Here is a 16,393-nt window from a genome sequence, read left to right on the forward strand (position 1 = left end):
GTGGCTGTTCAACTTGTAGCCAAGCATCTCACTGATCACTGCTGCCGTATTGTAGATCAGCTTGTTAGTGTCGGTAATCGTGGTTGTAGGTATTGCCCGTAGTGCTGCATTAACATCATCTAGCAGTCCTTCTGAGGGTACTTCACGTAATCTTGGTAACCCGCTACGGGGGATCCAGGTTTCAAGCTTGGCCATGATCCTATTTTTCAGGTCAGTTCCTCTCGCACTCAACGATCCTTCTCCTATCACACTTGGGGCTATGTACCCAATCTCGGGTGGGGGTGATGATATCTCCCCCCTGACCTGGCGTCCTGACTCCTCCTTGCCGTAGCATTTGTGTTGTACCTCGTCAATCTCTAGCTGTGAGAGCAGTCCCTTCTTTCGAATGTTGGAACACTGAGCTACTAGTTGTTTCGCCGTCATTGTGGATGTTGGGTATCGAAGAATCCATAGGTCCCTCATCCTATTCATGTAGCTCCTTCCGCCGGGGTTACTTGCGTAGTAGCATTCCAACAACGCCCTGTTTTCGTCCCTTGCCCACCGATATATACACATATATATATATATGTGTGTACACACATATATATATATATATGTGTGTATATATATATATATATATGTGTGTATATATATATATATATATGTGTGTGTATATATATATATATATATATATATATATATATATATATATATATATATATATGCATATGCGAGTGGCTCCAGCAGATCCCGGGAACAACACCGGAGATCTCTGTCCAGAAGAGCGCAGTCCTGGGAACAGCTAAGATACTGCGCAGGACCCTCAAGCTCCCAGATCTCTGGTAGAGGACCCGAGCTTGAAGGATAAACCGCCCGCAGGGGCATGCTGGGTGTTTATATATATATATATCATAATAATCTGACAATACTATAATATTGGCCATATTATATTTACATTGCCACAGTGACTTTAGTCTCATGAACAACATAAACTAATTGTTATTTACTAACTAATCTTAAATGACTGTTCAGCACAGAAATGAAGCCCAACAATCATGTTTTACAGTCCCGTGGTCTCAGCCTCAGATACTCAGCTAATCAAAGTGATGTTATGACAAAAATGAATGACCAACAAAACATTTTTCTCCTTCATTTCTGTCAAACAAAGCTGTATGTAACGTGTCTCGCGGTTAGTATCATGGTTGCTAGGCAACCTGAACAGCGCGACGACCGTCCCATTTCACAAGCCTCTCACTTCCGCACTTCTCATACTTTTTTTTTTTTTTATTATTATTATTTTTTTATTAGTAATATAAACATACAAACAAAATGCACCATATATTACAGATTCATAGAATAAACATTTCTTACATATTAGCAACTTTCATATATAGTGAAAATAAAATATAAAGATGGGGTCACATAAATTAACAGATTATTAACTCACTAAATCAAAATCTTCTACAAAGGAAACAAAAAAAGCAGCCTTTTTCTTTTTAACTAAAGTCAAAGATTTAACCAACAGGTTCAGGTCGTTTTTCCAGTGAGCCAGTGTTGGTTTAATCTTAAAAAAGCGACATTTATGTATAAAATACTTACACAAGATTAATAACACATTAACACCATAATTAGCTTTCTTTTCTTTCAAAAACACTCCAAACATTATCATATTTAAGGTAAATGGGGTCATTTGAATCCCACTGGAATAAAGCCAGGTATGAAAATCCAACCAAAATATTTGTATAAAATTGCACAAAAAGAATAGATGGTCCAAATCCTCCTCTTCTGTTTCACAAAATACACAATTACCCGTTTCTATTTTGAATCTATCACTAAGGAGTCTATTTGTCGGGTAAATTTTATTCAAGATTTTAAATTGGACTTCTTTCCCTTTAGGAGGGATAGGGAAGGTGATATAATCAGTTCTTATTTTTTCAATTTCTTCCCTTTGGAAATCTTTTAATATGTAATTACGTCTAAGTAAATTTGGAGAATAAAGACTCCTTAATGAAGATCTAAGAAACTTATTGTTGCATTTAACATCACAAAATCGAATACCATCTATATATAATTGCCTTAACTTGGGGGAGATGTCAGAATATATTATATCATTTACAACTATGTTTTTAAGTGACAATGGAATGGATTTTATAACCCGATTAAATTTACTTTTAGAACATTGGATATTAAACTTTTGGCAAAAATCTTGATGTCCTAGAACATGTCCTTCCTCATCTACAAAATGGGCAATTGCCCAAACACCTTTTGATAACCAATCTTGAATAAAAATAGATTTTCTGTTCATCAGTATATATCTATTGTTCCAAATTGGGCTATTATGTGGAGTGAAATTATGTTTAAACAACATTTTCCAATAAAGAAGGACCTGTTTATGGAATTCAGAGAGTTTAGCAGGTAGCTTAGTAATTTCAAAGTCACACTTTAGGAGAAAGTCGATACCCCCTAGTGTGTTAAAGACCTTACTTGGTATAAAAAACCAAATGGAGTGTGGATTATTTAGGAAGGATTTTAACCATTTAAGTTTCAAAACACCATTCATTATGTCAAAATCAATTGCATTTCCACCGCCTTCAATGTATGGTTTAACCAAATCATCTTTAGATATATAATGGCACTTATTCCTCCAAATAAAATTAAAATTCAAGCTATTAATTGTTTTAATAACTTTATTCGATATTGATAGAGAGTAAGCTGGATATATAAATCTAGATAAACTATCCATTTTGGTTAATAATATTCTTCCAAAACTTGTGATGTCTCTTTGTAACCACTTATTTAGGATTGTCTTACATTTGTCAACATTATCTAAAATATTTACTTTTTCTAAGACTTTGTGATCTTTTGAAATTGTGATGCCCAAATATTTTACCTCCCTCTTCACCTTTATATCGTACAGTAATTGTGAATTACACTCCTTTAATGCCAATAATTCACATTTATTTAAATTTAACTTTAAGCCTGAAGCTTTTGAGAATGTAGTGATTATTTGTTTGAGATGTAATTTAATTTTCAGAGATGTGGTGGGTTGGTTGGATCATGGTGTCATTGATTTGGTTGATGATTTCACAACCATTATCTCAATTCCGGCAACGCTGCTGTTTTTAATTAGAATTGCGAGCATCTCCACAACCATTATGAACAACAACGGAGAGCTTCCACACCCTTGCCTAATTCCTCTTTTGACGCCAAATCTTTTACCAGTGCCATAGCCTAATGACACAGAGCTATTTATATCATTATACAGTATATCTATTATCTTCCTAAATTTATCCCCAAATCCAAATCGAGTTAGTGTTTCTAAAATAAAAGGATGTTCTACTGAATCGAAAGCTTTATAAAAGTCCAAGAAAAGAATAAAACTGTCATCACTAATCAGATCATTGTAGTCCAGTAAGTCTAAAACCAATCTGATATTATTATGAATGTTCCTGTCTTTCAAAAACCCTGATTGTGTCTCACTAATTATACTTGAAACCCCTTGTTTAAGCCTTGTTGCAACTGAGCTAGAGAAAATTTTATAATCTGTATTTAATAAAGTTATGGGCCTTAAGTTATCCAATTGTCGTTTATCTTTGTTTGGTTTAGGAATTAATGTAATTAATCCTTGTTTCATGCTAGACATCAATTCTCCCTTTTCAATACTGGCCAGTACAGCTTTGAATAAAATTTCCCGTAAGTCTTCCCAAAAAAACTGGAAGAAATTAACTGTAAGCCCATCTGGACCAGGGGATTTATTAAGTGCCATTTTCTTAACAGATGCATCTAACTCTTCAATTCTGAAGTCAGATTCACATAATTCCTTAAATGATTCATCAATTTTAGGGATCAGATTATCTATTTGATCAAAAAAGACATCACAATCTGCTTGGGAGAACTGTGAGGAGTATAAATTGGAATAGAATGTATAAGTTTCATTCTCCAAAATTTTAGGGTCGTCACATTCAATGCCATCAATTAACAGAGAAGATATAAAATTTCTTTTCTGTCTGCTCTTTTCTAAATTAAAAAAATATGAAGAATTTCTTTCCCCCTCCTCAATCCACTTGGCCCGTGAACGCACAAAAGCTCCTTCTGCTTTATTTAGGTAGAGCTGATCTAATTTAGTTTGCAACTCCATAAGTTTACTCCTTTCTTGGGTATTTAGATCATCTTTACTACAGCAATAAGTAATTTCTTGGAATAATTTACATTCATATTCTCTTTGCTTTTGACTTATGTTTTTACTGAATTGAATACTAAATTCTCTAATTTTGAATTTAATGAATTCCCATTTATTGATATATCCTACAATTAGATGATCAGCCATAATATCTTTTATAATTTTTTTGACTATGTTGCAGTAGTCTTCATTTTGTAAAAGTTTGGCATTGAACTTCCAATAAGTTCTTTTATTTGATTGTCTAATTTCCGATTCTAAGCACAGTTCAATAAAGCAATGATCAGATAGAGGTGCATTTGACATTGCAACTTTTACAGTGTGGCTAAGAATGATGTCACTTCCTAGCCAATAGTCTATTCTAGATTTACAAGCTCCATTTGGTTTAAACCAGGAAAAGCTCTTAATTTCTGGATTTCTTACTCTCCAAATATCTGTCAAGTTGTTATTAATCAAAAATTCTATAATTAGGTTATTTTTTTGTGGTCTACCTGTCCTTGAGGGCCATCTACAGTGGGGCAAAAAAGTATTTAGTCAGCCACCGATTGTGCAAGTTCCCCCACTTAAAATGATGACAGAGGTCAGTAATTTGCACCAGAGGTACACTTCAACTGTGAGAGACAGAATGTGAAAAATAAATCCATGAATTCACATGGTAGGATTTGTAAAGAATTTATTGGTAAATCAGGGTGGAAAATAAGTATTTGGTCACCTCAAACAAGGAAAATCTCTGGCTCTCACAGACCTGTAACGTCTTCTGTAAGAAGCTTTTCTGTCCCCCACTCGTTACCTGTATGAATGGCACCTGTTTGAACTCATCATCTGTATAAAAGACACCTGTCCACAGCCTCAAACAGTCAGACTCCAAACTCCGCTATGGCCAAGACCAAAGAGCTTTCGAAGGACACCAGGAAAAGTATTGTAGACCTGCACCAGACTGGGAAGAGTGAATCTACAATAGGCAAGCAGCTTGGTGTGAAAAAATCAACTGTGGGAGCAATCATCAGAAAATGGAAGACATACAAGACCACTGATAATCTCCCTCGATCTGGGGCTCCACGCAAGATCTCATCCCGTGGGGTCAAAATGATCATGAGAACGGTGAGCAAAGATCCCAGAACCACACGGGGGGACCTGGTGAATGACCTGCAGAGAGCTGGGACCAAAGTAACAAAGGTCACCATCAGTAACACACTACAACGGCAGGGAATCAAATCCCGCAGTGCCAGACGTGTTCCGCTGCTGAAGCCAGTGCATGTCCAGGCCCGTCTGAAGTTTGCCAGAGAGCACATGGATGATACAGCAGAGGATTGGGAGAATGTCATGTGGTCAGATGAAACCAAAGTAGAACTTTTTGGTATAAACTCAACTCGTCGTGTTTGGAGGAAGAAGAATACTGAGTTGCATCCCAAGAACACCATACCTACTGTGAAGCATGGGGGTGGAAACATCATGCTATGGGGCTGTTTTTCTGCCAAGGGGACAGGACGACTGATCCGTGTTAAGGACAGAATGAATGGGGCCATGTATCGTGAGATTTTGAGCCAAAACCTCCTTCCATCAGTGAGAACTTTGAAGATGAAACGAGGCTGGGTCTTCCAACATGACAATGATCCAAAACACACCGCCCGGACAACAAAGGAGTGGCTCCGTAAGAAGCATTTGAAAGTCCTGGAGTGGCCTAGCCAGTCTCCAGACCTCAACCCCATAGAAAATCTGTGGCGGGAGTTGAAAGTCCGTGTTGCTCGGCGACAGCCCCAAAACATCACTGCTCTCGAGAAGATCTGCATGGAGGAATGGGCCAAAATACCAGCTACTGTGTGTGCAAACCTGGTAAAGACCTATAGTAAACGTTTGACCTCTGTTATTGCCAACAAAGGTTATGTTACAAAGTATTGAGTTGTATTTTTGTTATTGACCAAATACTTATTTTCCACCCTAATTTACGAATAAATTCTTTACAAATCCTACCATGTGGATTCATGGATTTTTTTTCCACATTTTGTCTCTCACAGTTGAAGTGTACCTCTGGTGCAAATTACTGACCTCTGTCATCATTTTAGGTGGGGGAACTTGCACAATCGGTGGCTGACTAAATACTTTTTTGCCCCACTGTATCAGTCCATTCATCAGGAGTCATATTCCAATCACCACCCATTAAAATGTATTCTGTAGGGTATCGACCTTTAAGTTCAAAAATATTTGAAGTTATATCTTCTAACATAATTTTATTCTGACTTTCATTGTTATATCCATAAACGTTGACTAAAATGAAAAACAAACTTTCAACTCTTATTACAGCAATCAACCAATGACCATTCAAGTCAGTTCGTTGTATTACAAGATCCCCGGGAAAGTTATTGAATAAAATTGCTACACCCCCCGACCTCATTGAGCCATGGCTAAACAGGATTTTGCTACCCCATTGGTTTGACCAAAAAGATACATCACTATCAGATGAATGAGTCTCTTGTAGAAAAATACAGTTTGATTTTTTACCTTTGCAGTACAAAAATAAGGCTTTTCTTTTAACAGATTCTCTTAAACCCCTAACATTTAAAGAACCAAAACAAATGTTAACATTCAACATGAACTATAGACAGAATATCACTCACCACGTGAGAAAAAGAAGAAAAAAAAAAAAAGTACTAAATGCTGAGCTCCTCAGACCGCGAACAAGTTTCCACTATTTCAGTTTGTCATTTTTAGTTCTCCTGTCTTTCCTCAACTTTGCGTCCATCAATGAAGGCATGTGGACCACGAAAGTAGGCCCGTTTACCCGCACGTCTTGCTTCCTCCACCAGAGGCCATAGGCGCTGTCGATCTTGTATGTCCTCCTGCGGCAACATCTCCGCGAAGCTGATGCCTTCTTGCTTGCAGGTTGAAGAGTCTTTGGTGCGCCTCCACAATTCTTCTTTAATTCGCCTCTGTGTGAATAGAATAATGATGTTTCTGTTTCTGCCATCAACTCGTTTCCCTAAGTGATGGACAATATCAACGGCCTCTTCTAAGTTCAAGTCAGGGGCAATCTTCTGAAGCGTTTGCAAAACCTTCACTCTAATGTTTTCATCTTTGTCTTCCTTCACCCCTTTCAGTTTTAGGCACCACCTCATTCGGTAGCGCCCTTGTTCTCTCACTCTTCTTTTCAAGTCTTCATTTTCTTTATGCAGCTGTTCATTCGCATTTGCCAGTTTAACAACTTTCAATTTGCAATCAACTATCTCTGCAGCATTAAACTCTACAGCCTTAATCAAGCTGGCAACCATAGCTGCACTTTGTTTTGTTCCTTGATATCCTCCAGTTGTGCTTCAAATTTTTTGTCAAGTCCCATAATGGCTTCAAAAATAGTTTTATTGGAGATATCATCTTCCTTCTCTGAAGATTTTGTTCTTTTCTCCTCTGGCGGTTGTTTTGAAGGAGTTGGCGGCGCCGAGTCTGCTCCCCGTTCTCGCTTGTTTAGGCCCACGTTGGCAGCTTCAGTGCTAGCATAGCCATGGTCACTGACTTTAGCATGCACTTCTCATACTTATAGTACGCACCGTACGTAGTACGCGTAGTGCGCGTACTTCAAGCGTGCAGACCCTGAATTGGGACACAGCTTCAGTCTGATTAACTCGTCCGTCTAAACAACCTGAACTGCTTGGTGGGGCGGAGCCTGTTCATTGTTGACATCTGATTGGATGTAAACCCACGACTGCTCCCCATCACGCGCTCAGACTCAAGCTGGAGGGAGTGTTTCAGATGACCCCAAAGCTTTTTTTTTTTTTTTTTTTTTTTCCGGGTTTTTTTAAATTTTTTTTATTAGTAATATAAACATACAAACAAAATGCACCATATATTACAGATTCAGAGAATAAACATTTCTTACATATTAGCAACTTTCATATATAGTGAAAATAAAATATAAAGATGGGGTCACATAAATTAACAGATTATTAACTCACTAAATCAAAATCTTCTACAAAGGAAACAAAAAAAGCAGCCTTTTTCTTTTTAACTAAAGTCAAAGATTTAACCAACAGGTTTAGGTCGTTTTTCCAGTGAGCCAGTGTTGGTTTAATCTTAAAAAAAGCGACATTTATGTATAAAATACTTACACAAGATTAATAACACATTAACACCATAATTAGCTTTCTTTTCTTTCAAAAACACTCCAAACATTATCATATTTAAGGTAAATGGGGTCATTTGAATCCCACTGGAATAAAGCCAGGTATGAAAATCCAACCAAAATATTTGTATAAAATTGCACAAAAAGAATAGATGGTCCAAATCCTCCTCTTCTGTTTCACAAAATACACAATTACCCGTTTCTATTTTGAATCTATCACTAAGGAGTCTATTTGTCGGGTAAATTTTATTCAAGATTTTAAATTGGACTTCTTTCCCTTTAGGAGGGATAGGGAAGGTGATATAATCAGTTCTTATTTTTTCAATTTCTTCCCTTTGGAAATCTTTTAATATGTAATTACGTCTAAGTAAATTTGGAGAATAAAGACTCCTTAAATGACCCCAAAGCTCTGCAGATGGCGCTGTGATTATTCCACAGGTGCAAAAATCCAACCACTTCCTGTCCCAGCTGCTGCTCACAGGAACCTTCCTGTGCCGCGTTCAAGCTCCCGTTGATGTAAACTCTCAGCTTTCCATCAGCAGGTCCTTCTCTACTGGAAATTAATCTACAAACATAACTTTACTCCTCACAGTACCCCTATATGGAACAACAGGTATATCCGTTTGTGTAGGAAATCTGTGTACGTGGATGAATGGAGATCTAAAGGGATTTGGGCTGTAGCTCATTTTATGGATGATAATGGGATCTTATTAAAACATGAGACGTTTTGTGAGAAATTTGATGTAAGATGTACTGTTAAGAGATATAAATCCCTAGTGAAAGCCATTCCAGTCCCTTTGAGATCAATGATAAAAGAAGATATTGTGCACTCTAAAATTTCTCCTGGACTGAGGCAGCTCTGCATAGCTGGAGTTGAATTTGGTGACAGCAGGTTTACAAACAAAGTGATCAGGAATATTTTGATAAACGAAATTTGCCCTAATCCGGTTAAAAGAAATTATATCCTTAAAGAATTTGAGACCATGGAGGTTAAGGCGATAAGAAAAAAGTATATTTCACTTCCTCTTTCCCCTAAAGTAAAAGAGGTTCACTTTAAAATCATTAATGAGGTTTATCCAACCAATGAATTCTTAAGACGGAAATTTAATTTAGATGTGAACGCCTGCACATTTTGTGAAAATGATATTGAAAGTCTGGATCACTTGTTTTTCAACAGAGAGCGTCCCCCGATTGAGCAACAGCGCCGTAAAATAAGAAGAATGGCGCCGAATTACAGAGTTAATAATGCAGACTTTGTAATATCTCACGTGTAGATTCATCAGCCAGATGAAGTGTTTACTGACAATTGACAGTGATGGCGCACATCATTATCACTATTCCAACAATCCTCTCCTCACAGACAAGCATAAACACACTCGACTATCGCTAAATCAAATTTAACACACGTTTGTAATGACGATAATTCAGTTTATAATAGGGTTTATTCGCTCGGTCAGCAGGTGGCGGTATCCTCGTACACTGGGGAGTAAACTGCCATTAAACGAACAGAAGAAGAAGAAAACATCTGCACATGCGCGGTACGGATCGGGTAGACCCGATTTGTACGGTCAGACTTTACACATGCGCAGTAAGGATCGGTGAGTCCTGATCCGTAACTTTCTTTTTATTTTTCGTTTTTGTCTACATTGTACTGAAATGCTTCATTATTGCAAACATTTTAAGATATACTTGTTATTCTTAACATCTTAACAGATACTCTGACCCGTAACTATCGTAAAACGCTACAACCGGAAGTAGAAACCTTTCGCGCATGCGGGGTACCGATCGGGTTTCCGGTACGGATCGGGTAGTGACAAAGTTCTCGGACGCGCTGACCCTCAGAAATATGGGGACCGATGCTTTTTCACAATAAAACACTGATGCAAACATTGAAGTCGGACTTTATTTGATCTTCCACTTCAGTTTAAAAACTCGTCACAGAGACAAGAAAAAAAATGTTCCAGTGAAACTACATTTATACTGTGCACCGGTGTGACGCTTTTATTTGGAAAGGGAAAGAAAGGACGGTGTTTTCACACAGGTGCAAAATAAGTCAGGCATGAGTTATCAAACAGTGATCAATAACTGATATTTTACCACCAATCAGCAGATCCGATCAATAACTGATTTATATATCTGTATGATTTTAAAGTTAGAAAATGATATTGTCAGTTACATATCTTACTTTTTATCCAGTGATAAACAAACACCAGAACAATCACTCACTGAAACTGTTAATTTATTATTCATAATTAACATATTGATCACCTGGAATCTTTATGGGCTTCAATAAATTACACTTTTCTGGAGAAACAAAGCACTGTATTTATCTTTGGGCCCTGAAGTGGTCATAATGAACTACAGGTGAGCTCAGCTCAGGTGTCCAATGTCACCTGGGGGCTCCTGAAGTGGTTGTGCTGTGCTCAGTCCATTAATCTGTAGGAATGGTCACGGTGCGTTCAGGGTCCCACGGTGATGGTGATGTCTATGTGGTGCATTCAAGGACAGTCAGAGTTCAGAGTTGATGTAGTTCTTGTGGTGCGTTCAGGGCCCGGGGAGGTTTGCGCAGGGCGGCGGCGCTCTGTCGGCTCTGCAGCGTGTCACGCACCATGTCCTTCCACTGGTCGTCGGAGATTTCCCGCGCCCACGGCGGCACGCCCAAAGATGGCAGCGCCACGGCCGCCATCGTCCTCTTCACCAGCTCGACGTGATCTGCGGGTTACAGGAAGTGATGTCAGTGTTTATTCTGAGTCACCGAACAGGTGTCACAGGTGTGTGTCTCACCTGCGTCCATGGGGATGGAGGCATGGCTCCTCTCAGAAGCTGCTCCTTCGGGGTCCTCTTCCTCGTCGCTGTCAGGAGGCGGAGCTTCGGGGAGGTGCAACCCCAACACCTGTGGAAAGACGTGCAGGTAAGCTGAGTGCCAGGGGAGACGTGGCTCACCTGTCGCGGGGCAGATCTCACCTCTATCCGCTGCTGCACCTGCTGCAGCTGCTCAGAGTGGGAGGCTGCCTCCCCCGTCTCCTCCCCCTGCTTCTCCTCCTCATCCTCTGGCTGTTCGCCACCGTTCACACCGTCGGGCTCCTGGTTCAGAGGCTGGTAGTAGTACCCTCCCCCACTGCCATCTTCCTCGTCTTCCTCCTCCTCGCCATCCGGTTCCATCTCCCCCACTGCCTCCTCCTCCTCCCCATCCCCCCCACCCCACATGGCACCCGGCGGCAGCGTTCCGTCCGTCGGTCGCTCGTCCTCTCCCAGCTCGTCCTCGGAGCTCGGTAAGACGCGCTCTGGTCCCATTGCAGAGCTGCACACTTCCATCCACAGACACACCTGATGACAGGTAACAGGTCATGTGACTGCCCAACCTAATGTGACATTATCATGCTGCTCACATGCACAAATGCTAACAATTAGCAATCATGATCATGACAGGGAGTGTTTACAACATCTAACCAATGAAACGAGTTCTCAGGAAAACAGCCAATCGAATGCCTCCTTCAGTATGAGCGCGCTCAGAACCTTCACACTGATAACCAATTTTTTTTTTTCATTCAAACCTTTATTTAAACATCAGTACAGTACAAAATAGAATTAAACAGTACCACATTGATGGTGTTGTACTTACAAAAAAATTGCATACCATAGCCAAACAAAAAAAAAAAACAATATTCAGAACCTACAACATAAATATGCTAGGGGGAAAGTAACTGATCAAGCCAAAGAATAAAATGATTGAAAGATCTTGATTTTTTTCACAAACACCAATAGTTTTTATAGCTTTTGGGTTAGTGGAGTTCTTAGCTGAATTAAGATACTGTACAAGTTCAAAGGAGAATACATAAAAAGAGGGATGTCTTCCTAAACATTTGGACTTGTGAATATGAAATTTAGCCATTAAAATTAACAAGTTAATCATATATCTGTTATCACAGTTGAATTGTCTTCGGTTTTCACACTGATAACCACTGTCCTGACACCTGCCACCATACAGTAATCAGAGTACTCTCACTGTAGTAATCAGAGTATTTTAGCACCTGCTAAAGTGCAGATGAAACAGAATTATTAATGCAGCATTTTTCCTTCTCATTTTATTTATTTTTATTATTTCATATTTATATATCTCCTTAACAGAGCAAGATTTTTAGCATGAATTACTTTAGGGTCAGTGTGATGACCCCTGAAAACCTTACTTCCGGCGCCCCCCGTGTGTGGCAGCCTGTTACAGCAGCTCCGCTCATTCTGACCTTCTTTCTTATCTCCTCTTTACTTTCTCGTAATTTTTTGTAACTAAAGTTTTAGCAATTAGATTCTGCAATCATGGACTACCGTTTTGTGCTAGTCTTGGTTGTCTTTCTCTCTTTTTTTCCACCTCTTTCAGCCGTGTTTGGGGACCCAGCGCATGGATCCTTTGTTTACAGTGGGGATCAGCTGTTAGCGCTGCATCCTGCAGTGGTGCTGGCATGACACTGGCAATGTAACAAATTATTTGAATGTTTGTAATTCTTTGTATTACACCCCCTGGCATATGTTAATTTTGTTCTGATTGTATACATGTTCTGTATACTGTTTCTTAATAAAGTTTTTTTTTTTTATACAAAAAAAAAAAAAGACACTGGCAATGTAGCATCATGATGCTAACGGAGTCCTGGCTAACACCGCTAACTCCGGACACGAGCGTGACTAGAGCAGGGCGATATGGCCAAAAATATTTATCACGATATATATTTGAAAATTTGCGATAACGATATAACTGACGATATAATTGATGCGAGACAAAATACAACTCCACAACATTACTAGCGCAAAAAGACAACCTTCCATTTATTTTCACTTAAACAAGAAGCTGGTTTTTATGTACATTAAAGCTTTATAAAACTGTAACAGTGCAAATGCAAATTCCTTGCTGAAAGTTTAACCAAAAGGCATTTCCAGTAGAAATGGGCTGACATGTCCTGAGCATAACCATGTATAATATCCACTGAAGTTAAAAAGAGGTGCTTTGCAACATTAAACTGCAGTGTGCAGTACGCATTTTTCGGACCATAAGGTGCACGGGATTATAAGGCACATTAAGCGAAACAAAGCAGTCAGATAAATCAAACTTTATTAAACTCATTCTTCTTGCTTCCTCCACTTCTGTACCATTGATTCATTAATGTTGAATTCTCTGGCAGCTGCTCTATTCCCATGTTGCTGCAGTATATTAATGACTAACCTCGTATTGTGGATGGATTATCTCAGTTGTTCTCTTGACTGAAGTTTGGTGTTTACAGCATCCTGCCATGCGATTGCATTTGTCTCTAACCATGAGGAACCTTCACGTTAACTTTTATAAATGGGAAAATGTTAGTGTTCGTCCTCCAGCTTCACTGTTTATGTTATGCTAACATAGCTGTGTCGCTAGCGATCACGTAGCCCATCATTATATGATATACCAGCTAGCCCAACTTCAGTAACCCTACAAACGTCACTGCTGTTTAGTTTTCTGTCTTCATTTATGTTGGAAGTGATAGCAGAGCTGTACGTTTGAATTTTTTCAGAAATCTCTCAGTCAGAACATGCTACATCATGCTTAGGTAACTAGCGAAACTAGCGAGCTAACTTCCGCTAGCTTCCTGCTAACTTCTAACTCCGTTAAATGTAATAACTTTTGTTTTCATGGATGCCTGGAAGTTAAACTTTATAGTTACACCTGGTAAAGCAGCAATGCTGATCGTTTTATTAAAGATGAAAGAATTTAGACAGTTTTTAACTCTCAGTGATGCTGCAGTGTTGTTTGACCTGAAGAATACGGAGTTTAGGACCCAGATTACTCCCAGATTTAAGAGCATCTTAGTCCGACAAATACGACAATAACGACGGCCGCTTGCATGTTCTGCAAAAAAAAATGTGTGTTGTTGTGTATCTGACGGACAAACACCAAACCAGTTCCACATCACTGAAGTTGCACCATTTTTACAAACCAATTCTGGTTCATCTGTTTCACTCAACAATCGGCCATGTGCATGAAAACAAAGGCACTGCGCGTTTTACTCATATTCTATCGCGATATTTCATTTTCCTATCGTTGCCTAACATTATACCGGTATTACCGTGAACGGTATAATATGGCCCAGCCCTAAGCGTGATGCTACCGGGATTCCAGCTGCTGTGGGCGGACAGGACGGAGAGAGAGGAGGAGGAGAGCGGTAAGAGGAAAGGAGGGGGACTGGCAGTGTTTGTGATTGACAGTTGGTGTAACCCCCGGGCACGTCACTGTGAGAGACATTGAGCTGTTAGCCGTTAGCATGCGACCGTACTACCTGTCCCGAGAATTCTCGCATGTTATCCGATAACCCCCCCCCCCCCCGGGGCCAACGCGGATGCAGCCTGTGACACTCTCCACTAGGGCCGGGTATCGTCACTGATTTCTAGAATCGATTTGATTTCAATCAGGGAAATTTCGCCTCTGAGAGTCAGAAATGTTGTAATTCTGATCATACATCAGTACATTTCCATATTTTTATATCTATAAAAACAAAGCTGACACTTGCGAGACTTTATCAAAGGTGTGAGCATCACAGCAGATGCCTTTGATAACAACTGTGTGGGGTGATGGAGCACCTCTTCAACCTGAGCCTGGGGAGAGTCCCAGAGCTCTGGAAACCTCCTGTTTTGTACCAGTGCCAACGACTTCACGCCCAAAGGACCTCAACAGCTACAGGCCGGTGGCTCTGACATCACACCTGATGAAGACCCTGGAGTGGCTGATCCTGGCTCAGTTTCGGGGCCTGGTGAGCTCATCACTGGACCCACTTCAGTTTCGTTGTATTATACTCAATTGTATATAGCATTTGTATTCTGTTTTATTCTATTGTGTACAGTATCTTATTCTTATCTTATTCCAGTGGGTTTTTTCTAATTTTGCTATGTAACTCTGCACTGTCCACTTTCTGCTGTAACAAAACAAATTTCCTACGTGTGGGACTAATAAAGGTTATCTTATCAACCTCAACTCTGAAGATAGAACTAGCATGCTAGCAAAGCTACTGAGTTCAGCTCAGTAATCTGTAACTGAAGTGTAATCGAATTACCTTTAGTCATGTAATCCGAGTCTTTTACTGTTTTACTTAAACTAATCAAAGTAGTTGCTCTGCAGTACTCAGAGTATTTGGAGTATCCCAATTACTATGTTAGCATCTGAAGGCTAACCGGGTATACACTGGGCTCAGACCCGCGAGGCGTCACCTGTGACCGACACTACCTGCTGCTGCTGCCGACAGACAGACACACACACACACACGCACACACACAGAGAGAGAGAGAGAGAGGAGGATGAAACAGCTGGAGCAGCTAACAGTGACTCAGACGCGGTGTGTCTGTCATGAAGCCTCCAGCTGTTTCTTTGTTTGTCAGAGTCGTAAACACGCCGGTCGCACGTGAGCCTCACCTGTCTGTCGTTCCGTCTGTCCTCTCGGAGGAGCTGCTGCGACTGTTAGCCACCACAACTTCTCCTGATAGCCGCTGCTAGCTGCAGCCGCTACTGCGCACAATTACTTCCGGGTACGTTAGGACGCAACAGCGCTGACGTCAGAGCACGTAGCGGAGGTCGTCCAAACACGAGAGTCTCTTAAATTATTTGAATGTATGTAACTTTTTATATTACACCCCCTGGCTTATGTTAATTTTGTTCAAGTTGTATACGTTTTCTGTGTGCTGTTCCATAATAAAGTTTGTTTTGTTTTTTAAAAAACATGTACAGTGTTTGTTTTTCCTCCAGCTATTTCAACGGGAATAATAACAACAAGCATAACACATGGAGGAGACACTGGAAGAGTACGTACAATTAAGCAAACTCGATAGACACACAGATTAAAAGGGAGGGGAAAAAATAAAACATTAAATTAAATTAAACCCATAATAAAGAAGAATAGAGCCTTATTCCTGTAAAGAATGTTACAGTTGTTCCAAAAATAAAGTCTTTGTGGAGAAAAGTTATGTTTATAGATCAAAGAGCCAAAAGAGCTTGTTGATGGAAGTTTGAGAGTTTCATTGGGATTTTCTGAATATTGCAGAGAAGAATAAAGTCCAAGCCACCCAAATGTAAAAAGATCATAATAATGTAATAATTATTACTCTCTGCATTTAAC

At 39.6% G+C, this 16,393-nt stretch overlaps 1 protein-coding gene across 1 annotated transcript; it reads right to left on the bottom strand.

The window, feature by feature from the left end:
* Positions 1-10,152: 10,152 nt before the first annotated feature.
* mea1 (male-enhanced antigen 1) lies at positions 10,153-15,830 on the bottom strand. Its single transcript, XM_026190384.2, has 4 exons — positions 15,694-15,830; positions 11,232-11,594; positions 11,052-11,160; positions 10,153-10,979 (listed from the first exon to the last, which is right to left on the bottom strand). The coding sequence occupies exons 2-4, from the start codon at positions 11,580-11,582 to the stop codon at positions 10,783-10,785; spliced, it is 657 nt and encodes a 218-aa protein (XP_026046169.1). The 5' UTR covers positions 11,583-11,594; positions 15,694-15,830; the 3' UTR covers positions 10,153-10,782.
* Between the last annotated feature and the right edge of the window lie 563 nt (positions 15,831-16,393).

Source organism: Astatotilapia calliptera, chromosome 13 (genome assembly GCF_964374335.1).
Source record: "Astatotilapia calliptera chromosome 13, fAstCal68.1, whole genome shotgun sequence".
Lineage (NCBI taxonomy): Eukaryota > Metazoa > Chordata > Actinopteri > Cichliformes > Cichlidae > Astatotilapia > Astatotilapia calliptera.